The sequence below is a fragment of the Hyperolius riggenbachi genome, chromosome 2, assembly GCF_040937935.1.
Source record: "Hyperolius riggenbachi isolate aHypRig1 chromosome 2, aHypRig1.pri, whole genome shotgun sequence".
Taxonomy (NCBI): Eukaryota; Metazoa; Chordata; class Amphibia; order Anura; family Hyperoliidae; genus Hyperolius; species Hyperolius riggenbachi.
Window position 1 is genome coordinate 57,475,840 of NC_090647.1, and position 17,017 is coordinate 57,492,856.

Here is a 17,017-nt window from a genome sequence, read left to right on the forward strand (position 1 = left end):
ACAACTGGGACAACACAGTTTTCAACCCGGGCACCTCAGAAAAATTAAACCTTTTTTTTTTTTTTATGGTTTTGTAGTTTTGGTTTTACAACCAATTACACAGATATAGCTATTTTTTGACATAATAGCTGGTGGCAGAGTGGCAGCAGAAGCTAATTCTGTGTACCCTGGCAGTGGGAAACACAGACAGACAGCAGCATCAGCAGGAGGAATGGAGGAGTAGTGTGAGTGTGGCAGCAGGCAGGCAGCGTGACATAATAGCCCTGGTACCTAGCGGTGATACCAGGCCGTAAATGAACACAACAGGAGGTCCCAGACAGCGGTCGTGCAGCCCACATCGTGTCCAATACACAACTGGGACAACACAGTTTTCAACCCGGGCACCTCAGAAAAATTAAACCTTTTTTTTTTTTTAATGGTTTTTTGGTTTTGTTTGTAAAACAAATTACACAGATATATAGCTATTGTTTGACGTAATAGCTGGTGGCAGAGTGGCAGCAGAAGGTAAATCTGTGTACCCTGGCAGTGGGAAACACAGACAGACAGCAGAAGGGCAGTACACAGCAGCCCACTGTAGGTGTAAAATGTGTGGCTGCAGGCGACGTAATAGTCAAAGTGAACCAGGCTGGCTTAGTGAGCAGGAGCCAGGAGGTGGTAAAGGGTGGTAAGGCACATTAACGATGGTTCTTAGCCAGTTCATGTCCCCCTCTCGCCGACAACAGGGGCCAGGAACTCGCCTTCCACCCACGCCTGGTTCATCTTGAGAAACGTCAGTCTGTCCACAGACTTGTGAGACAGACGTGAGCGTTTCTCGGTGACCACACCACCAGCTGCACTGAAGCAGCGCTCGGACAGCACGCTGGAAGGGGGGCAGGACAGCACTTCCAGGGCGTACTGCGCCAGCTCGCTCCAGATCTCCAGGCGCTTGACCCAATACTCCATGGGATCAACAGGGGCATCGCTGTCAAGCCCGCTGTAGGACCCCATGTAGTCAGCCACCATGCGGGTCAGGCGCTGGCTGTGACCGGTGGAGGATGCTGCTGCATGCACCTCCTCTCTAGTCACTGCTGCCGGAGCCTCTACAGTCCTGTAGAGCTCGAGGCTGAGAGACAGCAGGTCTGTGGGGCGCTTGCTGCTGGATGCAGGCACCTGCTGCTGCCTCTGTGCTGGCTGCTGGACAGTGGGGGTGGAAGGCTGGGGGAAGGCTTCCTCCAAGCGCTCAACAAGGGCCTGCTGCAAGCTCCTTATTTGTTGCGCTGGGTCTCCTCCTGCAGGCGGCAGGAACTGGCTCAACTTCCCCTTGAGGCGTGGGTCCAACATCATGCTGATCCAGATGTCCTCCCTCTGCTTCATCTGGATCACCCTGGGGTCTCTGCGCAGGCACGTCAGCATGTGCGCTGCCATTGGGAAGAGGCGGGCCACGTCTGCTGGCACATCGACGGCAGTGCTGCTGTCCTCATCCTCCTCCTCTGCCTCGTCAGCCTCATCCTCTCTCCACCCCCGCACCAACTCAGCTGCACTGTGCTGCTCCCCCTCATCAGCAGCAAGGTCAGGGACCTCCACCAAGTCCTCCTCCTCCTCCCCCTCAGAGGTGGACTGTGCAGCTGCTTGCCGCTCCTGCTGGTCCAAGGCTGCCGCTCCCTGTTCCAGCAAAGCATCGAGGGCCCTGTTCAGCAGACAAACCAGGGGCACCCACTCGCAGACCATAGCATGGTCCCTGCTCACCATGTTAGTGGCCTGCAGAAAGGGAGCCAGCACTAAGCACACCTGCTGCATGTGCCTCCAGTCATCATCGGGGACGATGGACGGGATGTTGCTGGTCTTGTCCCTTCTCTGAGCGGCGGAAACAGTGGCCAGGGCAAGGTACTGGTTGACAGCGTGCTTCTGTTCAACCAGACGCTCCAACATCGCCAGGGTGGAGTTCCAGCGAGTCGGAACGTCAAGGATCAGCCGATGGCGTGGCAGATCCAGCTCCTTTTGCACGTCTTCCAGGCTCGCACAGGCTGCAGCCGAGCGCCGGAAGTGACGCACAACGTTCCTTGCCGTTTCCAGCAGTTCGCCCATCCCCTGGTAGGTGCGCAAGAACTTCTGCACTACCAGGTTCAGCACGTGGGCAAGACAGGGGATGTGGGTCAGGTTTCCCCTGTCTATTGCGGCAACCAGATTGGCCCCATTGTCGGCCACCACCTCTCCGACACTGAGGCCTCTGGGGGTCAGCCAAATCCTCTCCTGCTCCTGGAGTTTGGCCAACACATGGGTTGCCGTCAGCTTGGTCTTCCCAAGGCTGACCAAGTGCAGCAGCGCTTGGCAGTGGCGGGCCTTCACGCTGCTGCTGAGGCGGGGGGTTTGGCCAGGTGTGCCGGAGGATGGCAGAGGATCGGAGGAACCTGCTGCAGTTCCCCTGACCCTGCGGGGTGGCACCACCCACTGTGTTGCTGCTGCTGCTGCTGTGCCCGCTGCTGCTCTCCCATCCTCACCCCCTTCCACCAAGCTGACCCAGTGGACAGTGAAGGACAGGTAGCGGCCTGTCCCGAAGCGGCTGCTCCAGGAGTCCATGGTGACGTGGACCCTTTCACCAACCGCGTGCTCCAGCCCTCGCTCCACATTGGCCATCACAAAGCGGTGCAGTGCAGGAATGGCCTTGCGGGAGAAAAAGTGTCTGCTGGGGAGCTGCCAGTCTGGGGCTGCGCAAGCAAGCAGCGCACGAATGTCGCTCCCCTCCTGCACGAGTGTGTACGGCAGGAGTTGGGAGCACATGGCCCGTGCCAGCAAGCCGTTCAGCTGCCGCACGCGACGGCTGCTGGGAGGCAGAGCCCTAACCACCCCCTGGAAGGACTCGCTCAAAAGGCTCTGGCGTGGCCTTTTGCTGGCACGGGAATCAGCAGACACAGCGGAGGAGGCCACTGAGGACTGGCTGCCAGAACAGGCCTCAGTGTCGGCGGCAGGAGTTGCAGAGGGGGGAGGAGCAGTGCGTTTCTGCACTCCTGCTGGTGCTGCTGGAGGAGCAGGAGGGCGGGTGGCTGCTGTTGCTGCTGCTGCTGAAGGCTGTGCAGTGATGGGTGTGGTGCCACTGCCAGCACCAGATGCCTTCAGCCTCTGGAACTCCTCATGCTGGTGGAAATGTTTTGCAGCAAGGTGGTTGATGAGCGAGCTGGTGCTGAACTTTAAGGGGTCTGCACCTCTGCTCAACTTCCGCTGACAGTGGTTGCAAGTGGCGTACTTGCTGTACACAGTGGGCATGGTGAAATATCGCCAGATTGGTGACAGAAACATCCCCCTACGGCATGGAAGCGCTGCTGCCTGTCTCCCTGTGGTGGTTGGGGGGGGGCTTGGGTGCGGCTGGTGGTGGTACTGGCAGATGCTGCTGCTGCTGCTGCTGAGCCTGAGACACCAGCAGGCTGTGGGACCTGCCTACTGCTGCTGCCAATGCTTGCAATGATGCGCCTCCTTGCAAGGCCCACAAGAGCATCCTCCTCCTCCTCCTCAGAGCTGCTGAGGACGACATCCCCTGGAGGTGGTGGCACCCAGTCTCTGTCTGTCACCGGGTCATCATCATCCTCCCCCTCCTGAAACATGTCCTGCTGGGATGAGGACCCCCCAAACTCCTCTCCTGATGCATGGATGGGCTGCTTGACTGTCGCCACAGTCTTGCTGTCCAATCCCTCATCCCCCAAAGTGCCCATCAGCATCTCCTCCTCAAAATCGCCAACAACAGCAGACAATTGACTCATGATGCCTGGGGTCAAAAGACTGCTGAATGACAGGTCGCCAAGTGACGGTGAACTGGCCTCCGCCCCAGGCCCTGCTGGGCGGCTGCTGCGAACAGGGGTGGTGGTGAGGGTGGAGGCCTCGGATGCAGAGCTGATGGCGGGCTGCTCATCCTCCGTCATGAGTTGCACCACAGTGTCTGCATCCTTTTCCTCAATGGGACGTTTCCGACCCGGCTGGAGGAAAATCGGAGCAGGTGCTACACGCTGCTGCTGCTGTGTCTCTGCAGCGTGAGTTGCAGATGCTCCTGCTGGGCGGCGCCCAAGGCGTCCACGGCCAGTGGCTATGGGAGGAATGTTAGCCACTGACGCTGCTGCTGCTGCTGCGGAACTGTGCATGGTGGCGCGGCCGCGGCCTGCCACAATGCTGCTCCCTCTCCTCCTGATTCCCTTGCTGCCCTTCCCCTTGCCCAAACCGCGCTGGCTGCCACTTCCAGACATCTTCGATGTTTTGGGCGTATAGACAAAAGTTTTTTAAAAGGGCGGGTGAAAAGTGGGGTACTTTAATGGAGTGGGTTGGTGGGTGAGGTGACTGAGTGAGTGTCCCTAGTACAGTAAGTAAGTAGTAACAGTCAGGAAGTACAACTAACTAATTACAATAATCAATCAGTTATCAGAAGGAAATAGAGTGTGTGTAGTGTGTGTACACAGACAGTGAGTGCACACACGCAGGAGCTAGTAGCCTATGAACAGTGACTGAGTGTCCTAGACTCCTAGTACAGTAAGAGTAAGTAGTAACAGTAAGTACAAACAACTAACTAATTACAATAATCAATCAGTTATCAGAAGGAAATAGAGTGTGTGTAGTGTGTACACAGACAGTGAGTGCACACACACAGGAGCTAGTAGCCTATGAACAGTGACTGAGTGTCCTAGACTCCTAGTACAGTAAGTAGTAACAGTAAGTACAACTAACTAATTACAATAATCAATCAGTTATCAGAAGGAAATAGAGTGTGTGTAGTGTGTACACAGACAGTGAGTGCACACACGCAGGAGCTAGTAGCCTATGAACAGTGACTGAGTGTCCTAGACTCCTAGTACAGTAAGTAGTAACAGTAAGTACAACTAACTAATTACAATAATCAATCAGTTATCAGAAGGAAATAGAGTGTGTGTAGTGTGTACACAGACAGTGAGTGCACACACGCAGGAGCTAGTAGCCTATGAACAGTGACTGAGTGTCCTAGACTCCTAGTACAGTAAGTAGTAACAGTAAGTACAACTAACTAATTACAATAATCAATCAGTTATCAGAAGGAAATAGAGTGTGTGTAGTGTGTACACAGACAGTGAGTGCACACACGCAGGAGCTAGTAGCCTATGAACAGTGACTGAGTGTCCTAGACTCCTAGTACAGTAAGTAGTAACAGTAAGTACAACTAACTAATTACAATAATCAATCAGTTATCTGAAGGAAATAGAGTGTGTGTAGTGTGTACACAGACAGTGAGTGCACACACGCAGGAGCTAGTAGCCTATGAACAGTGACTGAGTGTCCTAGACTCCTAGTACAGTAAGTAGTAACAGTAAGTACAACTAACTAATTACAATATTCAATTACAATAATCAATCAGTTATCAGAAGGAAATAGAGTGTGTGTAGTGTGTACACAGAAAGTGAGTGCACACACGCAGGAGCAGCTAGTAGCCTATGAACAGTGACAGTGAGTGTCCTAGTACAGTTACAGTATATAACTACAATACTAATACAATCAGTAGTAAAGGACAGCAGAAATACTGGTATAGAATAGAGAGAAATAAACAGAGGACAGGAGGACAGCTGCCCACACAGGCAAGGCCCTGAGGCCTAAAGCTGTAAGCCTGCAGCAGCTGGCCTGTCTCTATGTAACACAAAAGCTACTAACTAAAATACAATGTCTAACTAACTAACAACAATATAGGTGTGTATAGGAGGTGTATGTGAGCAAAAACGCTAGGTAAATGACCACAATAAAGCTCTTGCTAAGCCAAAGCACAAAGGAGCAACTCTCTCTCTATGCAAGTCTCAGGCAAGGACGGAGAAACGTAACATGGCGGCCGCTATTTATAGGGTAGGGGCTGGCCAGGGTCCCCCTCTGTGATTGGCTGCCGTCAGAGGGCCTGGGAGCCCTCTGATTGGCTCTAAGGACATCAATCTGGGCTATGACGCTATTCGAGCTCGGTACCGAGCTCGAATAGCGCCGTTTGCTCGAATAGCTCGAATAGTGAATGGGCTATTCGAGTGTACTCGAATAGCCCATTCGAATAGCTACAGCTATTCGGAGCTCGAATACCGAGCTCGAATAGCTGGAAAAGAGCTCGAATATTCGAGCTACTCGAATATTCGAGCTCTGCTGAGCACCACTGATCGCCGTAAGTGAAGCCTCCTGATTTATGTTTCAAGGTAGGCAAACTTCTTGCGTAACTACACACAAAGAGCAAATGTAAAACACACCTCAAGGGCGCCTCCTATCTCTTTTGATATCCCAGTTTAATTCTTGGTTGGAGTTTCTCTTTAATTCAGGCACATTTTTTTGTATGCTCCATAAAACAGTGTGACGCTTTTCACAGGTATTTCACCTGCTTCTTCAGGCAATTAACAGGAGCAACTGATTACAGAGGCGTCGGTGCCTGCTAAGAGCTCATAATCAGTTGCTTCTGTTAATTGCCCGAAGAAGCTGGTGAAATACCTGCAAAGTGCATAACGCTTTTAGTGGCATAAACAATAAAATTTGCCATAATTAGACAGTTTGAGTCTTCAATTGAGAGGTAAGTCAACACTACCTCCTGTTTTACACTGTTTTTGGAGTATTTTTTCATCCCGGTGCCTCTGTTTTGTCTCATCACCTATAAGTTTGGCCACCTTTGTTGGAGGGGTGTACCCCCTATTTTCCGATCTACAGAGAGCGACTTCTTAACCCGTGTTGGATCGGGTGTAATCTCCCCACCTGCCTATTCAGTGGTTGGAGAGGAAGTAAGGGGATGCACAATGTCGGCACTGCTGGCAGTTGTGTTTAATCTTCAAAAGGTGGTACACATCAAGGCAGCCTCAGTAGAAGCGCATTGACAGCGCGAAACGGCCGTAAGGCTATTCTGTGCCCTGCACCCACCGCCAGCTCACAGCCTCCAGCAATATGGTATGTCTAACTTTTATTCTGTTTGAACTGTACCACCTTTTGAAGATTAAACACAACTGCCAGCAGTGCCGACATTGTGCATCCCCTTACTTCCTCTCCACTAACTCATACAATCTAGCCAGAGCACGCTGACTGTGTGGAAGGAGGCTGTAGTTTCTGCCAAGATCCCTCCCCCATGCAGAGTGTACTGTAGTGCCGACCTCTTTTCTCTTCCCCTCCCCATCTCAACACTATTCAGTGGTTGCCCTAGCGGTAACCCTTCCTTGTAAGTATTCATTCACATTGACTTTATTATATGTAATGTGACTCTAAAGAGATTTTAGCAGCTCCTGGCTTCAAATAGTTGAAAGGGCTGCCATGTTTGAGAAGCTTATCCCCCTGCTACCTTTTCACTATTATCCAGGGTTTGGTGGGATATTCTTCAAGTGTGAATTATGTTTCCTGTTTGAAGTACAGTGGGGAAAACTCATCTCCCTCCCTAATGCTTAATGGGTTTATTTGTGGGTAATTAAGTCTAATTAGATGACTTCTTATCTGCCTTCCCTCTTCTGTTGCTCAGTCCCCGCAGACAGAGGAAGTAGAAGGATTCTGCCTGTATTTAACCCTTAAAGGGGTTTTGTGTGTGTGTGGGGGGATTGAAATTAAATTAAAAACGGACACTTACCTGGGGCCTCTACTGGCCCCCTGCAGCTGTAATGTCCCACGCCGTCCTCCAACGATCCTCCGTTCCCTGCCGCCAGTCCCGGTGTAATTGCGATCCTAGTAAGAGTGCAGCGGCATGTCATCGGGGGCAGTACATGAAAACTTCATACTGCGCATGCACAGTAAGCTCCCGGAGACGCGAGCAGGAGCGCGCACTATTCGTCCGGTAATTGACTGGTGCCAGCGGCGTGGAACCGCGGATCGTAGGAAGATGGCACAGAACATGACAGATGCAGTTTTTATTTTCAAATAACCCCCCCCCCCCCCCCAGCACCCCTTTAAATGTAAAAAGATGAAGTAAAATGAAAGTTCTTTTTTTAAATAATGAACACATTTTTAGCATGTATTTTTAATTTGCTATAGAGCTGCTCTGGGAGTTAAAACTGATGCTCGGTTCCCTTTAACATACTACACTATTGTGGGCTCTCAATTTTCTTTTTGTTTTTATGGGTAGCAGATTAGGTTCAGTGTCATCGTACCTGGTGCCTGTCCACGGCGATGGCTGTCAACGTCAGGGCGGAGACGTGCAGCGAGCAGTACTGCGCGAAGCGGCTCACGTGGCACATGCCTTTCCCGAACATCCAAGTGCTGTTCACAAAGCGAGCCTGCGGAGAGAGCAGGAAGTGGTCACCACATAGATATAGGCCATACAGGTGGTCATGGCAACAATAAGCAATTTAATATTTTTATTAAGATATGCCATTAACTGAACAGTCTCAAACTAAGTGGCATAACTATAAGGACAGTGGCGGGGCTGGGGAATATGGGGGCCTGGATTCCCGCATCTCCCCCTTCTGCAGAGTGGAGCACTGCACATCGGGTCAGCCACATGCTCTGTAGAATAAACCAGTTTGCTGTCATCCTCTTTATATCAAGCTTTACAGACAGTGGCAGCGCTATGCTGGGGTACCGCCCCCCTCCCCCCCCCCCCCCCCCACACACACACACACACACATACACACACACACACACACATACACACACACACACACACCGGGACACTGTGCCCCTCTGCACAGGATAGGGTCTGTAAAAAAAACCTCCACATCAGCCTGAGTCTATGTAGGCACTAAGTTATCTTATAGTGTCTTATCTATTTGCCATAAATACCTCACATTCCTTGCAACACCCCTTGTAATAAATGTACTTGGTTCCCATCATTGCTGAACTAGGTAGCCTTAATTATATCACCTGACCTAGGAAAATCATTTCTCACCACACAAACATTGTTTTTGATCACCTAAATGGGCCCCACCAGCCAGCCATTGTTCCCCCTTTGTGCCCCCCTCCCCAAAAAATTGAGGCTGGGAGGAGCAGAGGAGGTAGACGGTTGACCCAGAAATTAGGGATTTTTCAACAATCCTCCTGGTTTGAATTGTGCAGTTTGGGCATTGTGATGCCTGTCTCTGGGACCATTGGGCAATGTGTTTTATGCTTTTGGAATAAAAGTCATGATTTAACCATTTCATGGATGTTAAGTGTCATCATAAAAAACTTCATATCTTTACATTTTTTGTCTGTGATGACCATTCTTTATTGGCGATATCCCCTTAGGCAGCAATGGATGCCTAGAGGCAGAAATTATCTACTAAGAGACAGACAAAGAGGTCATTTACAGAATATGCAAAATGGCCATTCTGCAGCTCTGGCCACCTGTGTCAGAGGACAATGTGCATTAATTAAACAATGTTATTTAGGTGTGCAGAGCGTGGCAGATATGAGATCAGGTGAAGTAAAGTTTGGTTCAGGTTTGCTGTAAGATTGGCCATCTGGGGATATAAATATTGCTGACAGTGGACTGAGGACATTGCCTCATGCTATAATAAATCACCCGGCAAGTCTCCAGTGCCTGCTGTGATTTACTTGAATTTATGCACAGATATATCAGCAGGCGTAACAATCCGTAAATCATTTATTTGGGCAAACATATGGCAACAGTTCATCTACACTGTATGTCAATTTTATTTGGTATTTGGATTGAATATTCACATAATTTTGTTAGCACACTCCGAAGAGTGCAAAATAATAATCCTAGCTCCCAACTGACAGTCCCTCTTTGGGAACTCAGTTCCTCTGTCCCTCTTTCTTCCTCATGTGTCCCTCTTCCAGGACTGATGCACGAGCAGCTCCGTGCTACTGCGCAGATGTGGCCCTGCTCACACAGGCAGGACCGGTTCTAGACTTTTTGATGCCTGAGGCAAACTTGTGAGGATGCGCCCCCCCCCCCCCCTTCCCTGTGCCCCCCAAATTGGAATGATCGCACACCACCTGACAATTTGCACCACATGTTATAGCTGCGGTGAGCCCCATAAAAACACCCTCAGTATAGGTAGGAAGCCAGGGAAAGAGCCCCCAGTGTTGGTAGCTAGGTACGGGTGCCCCCAGTATACGTTGGCAAGGCACTCTTTTCACTTCCTGTTTCTGCCTGGTGCTGCCCCAAGCCTTCTGCCGTCTAAGGAAGTCGCCTCACTTGGCATCATGGGCAGGCCAGGCCTGCATACAGGTGCAGCACGGCAGAGCTCGTATTTGAAGAGGAGCGCGGCCCAGATCCTTTGGAGGGTCCCAGTGAGCAACGGCATGAGCAAGGAGAACCTGGAAAGACTCTACAGGATACAAAGGCTTGCCACCTCTTAGGTAAGTATTTTCTTTTTGACTCGAGCTTTGGCCGGGTTCTCTTTCAGACAAAGACAAACACTTATATCGCACTTTTCTCCTGGTGGACTCAAAGCGCCAGAGCTGCAGCCACTAGGCAGCAGCAGTGTTAGGGAGACTTGCCTAAGGTCTCCTACTGAATAGGTGCTGGCTTACTGAACAGACAGAGCAGAGATTCCCCTGGTAGTTTTGATCACTGTGAAGGCCTAGAATCAATGAAAAGATCTTACTAACATGTTTTCTTCTCTTTACGATGTTTTTGTTTTTTTATGAAAAATCCTTCTGGTCTAACGTGGCTTCATGGGGAGAATTGGCTGCCGATCTTGTGAGTATTGAGCAGTAAAATGAGCCATAAATTACTCCTACAATATGTTGCTGTCACAGTAAATAGTAAAAATCTGACAGATCTGACAGGTTTTGAGCTAGTCCATCTCTCCATAGGGGATTCTCAGCTAGAGTTGGCTCGAACCTCTGATTTTAGGTTCGCGAACCTCGAACGCGAACATGCGAAAAAAGTTTGCGAACCGGCCAACTTTGCGAACCGCGATAGACTTTATTGGGAAGGCAAACTTTCAAAACTAAAAACACTAATTCTGGCCACAAAAGTGATGGAATAGATGTTTCAAGGGGTCTAACACCTGGAGGGGGGCATGTCGGAGTGGGATACACGCCAAAAGTCCTGGGGAAAAATCCGGATTTGACGCACAGCAGGGTTTTAAGGGCAGAAATCACATTGCATTGCTAAATTGGAGGCCTAAAGTGCTTTAAAACATCTTGCATGTGTATACATCAATCAGGTAGTTTAATTAGTGTACTGCTTCACACTGACACACCAAACTCACCGTGTAACGCACCGCACACAGCTGTTTGTGTAGTGACGGCCTTGCTGGACTGGTGCGCACCATGGCGAGAGTGCAGGCCATGGCGGTTTTCAAGCCTATATGGTCGCCGGGCTAAGGTAGCTCAATGATAGAACAACAGTGACTGTCCAGCTGATCAAATATGGTCTGTCCACAATGTAGCAATGACCTTATTATCTTTTTGGGTCAGGTGTGCCCCCCAACCCCAACACACTCATTTAGCCGGTCATTGCTACATTGTGATGCGCAAGCCCCTTCACTGCGGCAAAGTAATGATCACAAAGGGGAATTGACACATGTACATGCCTTTTGTTTTGTTGTTGCAGCTGCAGTGCAGCCAGAAAAATGAGGCAGGCATGTACACGCACCAGAAAAATTATAGCGGCTGCTGCTAGCAGCGGCCTTAAAAATTCAGGAATCCGCCTGGAGTCCTGGACCCTGTTGATGGTGGCGGAGAAGGCAGTCAAGCGGCCTGCAGGCAGAATTGCTGTGTGTGGGGACTGACTTAGTCTTCGGGCGGGCAGTAGCCCTTCAGGATCCATGCCTCATTCATTTTGATAAAGGTGAGGTACTGAACACTTTTGTGACTTAGGCGACTTCTCTTCTCACTGACATTAATGTCTCCAGCTGCACTGAAGGTCCGTTCTGACAGGACGCTTGAGGCAGGGCAAGACAGTAGTTGGTGGAGGGTGGATCCGGAATGGCTAAGGCGAGACGTTGGACTAAAGAATGTCCGCATGTCCGACATCACCATGAGATCGCTAGAGCGTCCTGTTCTTGCCTGCGTGGACATGGGAGGAGGAGGAAGATTACTGGCAGTGCCACCTTTACACCTTTATTTCGTTGTGCTGTGACATCACCCTTAAACGCACTGTAAAGCATACTTGCCAAATGGTGTTTCAAGTGCTGCATCCTTTCAGCCTTGCGTGGTGCTGTTACACAGGTGCAGTGAAAGGTATGCACGGCACAGACTGGTATTACAAATGTGCAGTTGTCACACACACAGGTACAGTGAACAGGTATGCAGTGACTGGTACATAAAACTGTGTGCTGTTACACAGGTGCAGTGAAAGGTATGCACGGCACGGACTGGTATTACAAATGTGCAGCTGTCACACACACAGGTACAGTGAACAGGTATGCAGTGACTGGTATATAAAACTGCGTGCTGTTACACAGGTGCAGTGAAAGGTATGCACGGCACGGACTGGTATTACAAATGTGCAGCTGTCACACACACAGGTACAGTGAACAGGTATGCAGTGACTGGTACATAAAACTGTGTGCTGTTACACAGGTGCAGTGAAAGGTATGCACGGCACAGACTGGTATTACAAATGTGCAGCTGTCACACACACAGGTACAGTGAACAGGTATGCAGTGACTGGTATATAAAACTGCGTGCTGTTACACAGGTGCAGTGAAAGGTATGCACGGCACGGACTGGTATTACAAATGTGCAGCTGTCACACACACAGGTACAGTGAACAGGTATGCAGTGACTGGTACATAAAACTGTGTGCTGTTACACAGGTGCAGTGAAAGGTATGCACGGCACAGACTGGTATTACAAATGTGCAGCTGTCACACACACAGGTACAGTGAACAGGTATGCAGTGACTGGTATATAAAACTGCGTGCTGTTACACAGGTGCAGTGAAAGGTATGCACGGCACGGACTGGTATTACAAATGTGCAGCTGTCACACACACACAGGTGCAGTGAAAGGTAGGCACTGAATGTGCTGGGCCTGGCACAGTATAGCAATTAGCAAGGGCCAGCTGCGACAGACAGGGCTGTATATGCAAGTGTCAGTGGGCCGCACACAAAAAAAAAACACATCACAAGAACATTAGCTGGCAAAAGAGCTGTTTTGGTGGAGCTTTTCAAGCAACAAATATCATCAAGAAGCAAGCTAACAGACCTCCTAACTATCGCTTTCCCTATCTCTCCAATGTCTCTCCCTTCTCTCACTAATACAGCAGCAGACTGAGTGAGAACATGGCCGACGCTGCTGCCTTTTATAAAGGGAGGGGGGGGGGCTTCAGGAGGGAGTGCAGCCTGATTGGCTGGCATATGTCTGCTGACTGTGATGTATAGGATCAAAGTTTAGCCCAATGATGTAGTAAAGGGGTGGGTCGAACTCGCGTAAAAGAACCAGCGATGTTCGTGCGAATAAGTTCACGGCCGAACCGTTCAGGCCATCTCTATTCTCCGCATCTCCTTTATTCTTTTTAAAGACACTCCCTGAAAAAGATTTATATCGGGGGCGCTTCTAACCTTTTTGTCACTCCAGGCAAGAAATCCTGCCCCCCCCAAACCCCCCCCCCCCCCCACACACACACACACACACACACACTCACTTCCCTCCCTGAGTGTCTCTCTCACGCCTTCACTGTGCAAAAGGCCAGCTCTTGGCATTCCACTGACGAGACCTCCCTTCAGTCAGGGGCACCTCTAGCTACTTAATATTGAGGATACCTCTGGCTACCTAATACTAAAGGGCACCTGTAACTACCCATGACGGGCAAGGGAAGTAAGGGAGAAGTGACAGCTGGGACAGCCAGCACACTAGTGATGCGGTTCGGTGGGGGTTGTAGGTCCATGGAGGGTGAAGTCTAAGGTGCCAGGACATCTGGGCCTATAGGCTCCTTTGAGGTAAATCCGGGCCTGCATACAGGCAAACATAGTGTGCAGAAAACGCATACAGAAAACTGACAGAGTAGTGTGCTCCCAGCCTCAGCTTCTTATTACTCACTCTGTGTCCTTTAGTGGAGCAGAACTGGCTCTGCAGACCACGCAGCGGGCAGCATCACTTACAGTATGGTGTGAGGCTAATTGTAAGGTGCTGTGCCTCTGTACACCAGACCCTGCTGTGAACTAATTAGGGACTAGCTTCAAACTTCAGTCATTAGAAAAGTTGTGCAGAGATTAGAAAGCTTTTCTCTCGTACCCTTAGTTGTTAGTCTCTCAGGACAGGAAACATTTTTTGGGTTTTTTTTTCTAAACAACTCTGTGTTTTGAAAGCCTTTGGAAGTGGGAGCAGAGGCGCTAAGGACAGCTATAAACAAAAACCTTCTGCTAGGGAGAGTCTATAAGTCCAAGCTTAAGTCTAAGCTGTGAATGATTGTTTACCAGTGGCTGAAAAGAAGATGCTTTCATTAGAACAGTTGTTAATTTCTCTACAGACCCTTAAAACGTTCTTCCAGGACAGGGAAAATATATTTTATACCTGAACTGACAGTCATTTATTACACCTTTTCCCACCATTGCGCTCCAAGCAACTGCCTGGACTGTTAATGGGTTGAAGTGACTCTGATTTATATACAGTAAAGATGCTGGCCAGCCTCCATGCTCACCATACACTTTTTGGGCAATTGAGCAGAGCAACTGCCATTCACTTAGCGCTTTTGAAAATAAAGAAAACCCTGAGAACCCCCTATGTGGAAATGGGATAGGTGTAAGTGAGGGCATGATAGGAGAAAAGTAATTTATGGCTCATTTTGCTCTGGAAGAAACGCACTTCTTATCTGTATATGCTTACATATATTTTAAATTTTAAGATCTTGGCGACAGTGGTCCTTTAAGTTACTTCAAACTTTTTTTCGGCAAACAAGTTCCTAGAAATCCTTGGTATTCACTTTTACATTTCAAAATAAATTCCCTGCACCAATCTTAACAAATCTTGACTAATTTTATGTTTGTTACAGCAACAGGCAAATGTTTGCGATTTCATGGGGGCAGTTATTTTTTTGGTTGAAAGGAGGTGACAGGGAGCATGAGACACAGTTCCAACTGTTCTGTGTCCTAATCACCCCTCCCAGCTGTGCGCGCTAAGCAACGAGAACAACAACATCAGAAATCCCATCATGCTTTGTGCAGCATCAGGATATGATTTCTATGATGGGGTGGAGCTTAGCTTCTGTGCAGCTAAAAATGAGGCTTGGGTAAGAAAAACAAAGTTCTGATGCTGTGAAACTGTTAAAGAAACACCCAGCCTTTTCAGTGCTGCTGAGTAGATTTTTTTAGCCTGGAGGTTCACTTTAAGATATCCTGGATGGCCTAGGTGGCTATCAACTTGCTCATATCAATATATTTTGCACCCAGGGTTGCCATCTCATCCATTTAAATGCTGACACATCTAAGTTATACAGGTTCTGGGGCTACTCACACATAATCAGTGCCTACACCACATCTAACTAGCCACAAGGCATTTATAACTCACATTGCTGGTATTTAAAGGGATGAGGTGGCAAACCTGTTTGCACCACTGACCTGGCAATGCTCCCGGTTAACATGTATCTTCCAGGATGTAGGGAGATTACATGTGCCCAGAGGAGGACAATATTTTTTAGCAACACCATTTTGCCCCCTCTCACATTGCTGATGCCTTTGCTTCATTAGCCCTGCTTCTATTATTCCCAGTGGGCGCACCCAGAGAGCTTGGCCTCCCCTCCATGCCTGCATAGACATTCCTCTTCAGGTTCTGTGTGTCACCGGCTGTGATTATAGGCTTCTGTGATTCACTCTAATTGTCAGGTTTCTCCCATTCTACGTTCGTATTTGAAATGTTTGTTGTTTGGCTCGGATTATGATTGATCTGTAACTTTTGTGTTGGGCTTGATTGCGACCATAATAAGCTGGATGACAGAAGAACCAACTTATCTCATCACTGCCTGCAATACAAACAGCTCATGCAGGCTTAATTGCCTTCATCTTCTGAGGCGACTGCCACGATGGGCAATCTGAAGTATTAACTAACGAGCACAGTGCTTATGTTTTCATCTATTCTCTCACCGACAATTGCTGGCAATACTAATAATTGTGGATTTATGATTACTTCTGCAACTACTATGTTGAATGTGTTGAAGGATTAACTGTTACTTTACAGCTGATGGATGTATTTACTGCAGCTCTTCTTTGGATACAACTAGCGATGGTCATGACTAGGAGAACTCATAGAGAACCATGTGATTTGTTTGATCAGTTGATTTGCATAACTCTGATTTGCTCATCCTGCTTCAACACATGACCAAGACCAGCAAATAAGAGACTTATACATCTATCACCTGACCAAACTGGTCACATCTTTTTCCATGAGTTATCCTAGACGTGACCATCATTAGATACAACTAGCATTCCTGCACTTACACCACATCTGTGTCATTTAGCTTGATCTCCATCTATAGGCCTCCTGGCTAGGGATGAACGAAATCCTCCCAGGCAGTTTCGCAAGCTTTTAGTCAAACTTTCAATTAGAAAAGAAAAGAAGGGTACAGGGAGCTCAAGATTAGTTACAAAAAATGGTACAAATTTATTGAAAAAGGTCTAACATGTAATGACACTCATACAAACCCCCATAAAAACAAGCAAGTGATCCTGGCCAAAGATCTACTAAGATGTATAGGGACCCTAACAGTTCCAGCAGGAGTGCACTCCTAGGTAAAAATAATATTTGTAGTACTGCCAGGTAATAGGCATAATCCAGAAGCTGCCTGTGCATCAAGGACAATGGAGATGCTATACAATTTTACCACCCGTGTGCATTTGCAGAAGCACGCCTCTGTGCATCAAAGCACATACGCCCTCATTACAGACCCGTGATGCGGTGTCTAACCTCAACTCCTCGCACTCATGGCTCACCAAGTTGCGGGATCAGCCAAACTCACGTGTCCCAGATGGCCGGCAAGCGCCCACGCAGGAGAGGAACCTCTATTCCTGTGGCGCACGTGAGCAGGCTCTATCCGGAAGCGTACGCCAGCGTCAACGTCCCCCATGCCTCCGCCTCTCTTCCTCCTCCCGCCTCGCATATCAGCGTATCCAGCATCTTCAACTGAGACAAGCCGGCTCTCCGCATTGTGTGCGCCACAGGAATAGAGGTTCCTCTCCTGCGTGGGCGCTTGCCGGCCATCTGGGAC

The 17,017-nt window shown here is 49.1% G+C and overlaps 1 protein-coding gene across 1 annotated transcript in view; it reads right to left on the reverse strand.

The window, feature by feature from the left end:
• Positions 1-17,017, reverse strand: part of LOC137543828 (G-protein coupled receptor 83-like) — an 82,026-nt gene that overhangs the window by 16,231 nt on the left and 48,778 nt on the right. The window contains exon 2 of the mRNA XM_068264913.1: positions 8,067-8,192. Coding sequence (XP_068121014.1) covers positions 8,067-8,192 — 126 coding nt within the window. The remainder of the gene's footprint in view (positions 1-8,066; positions 8,193-17,017) is intronic.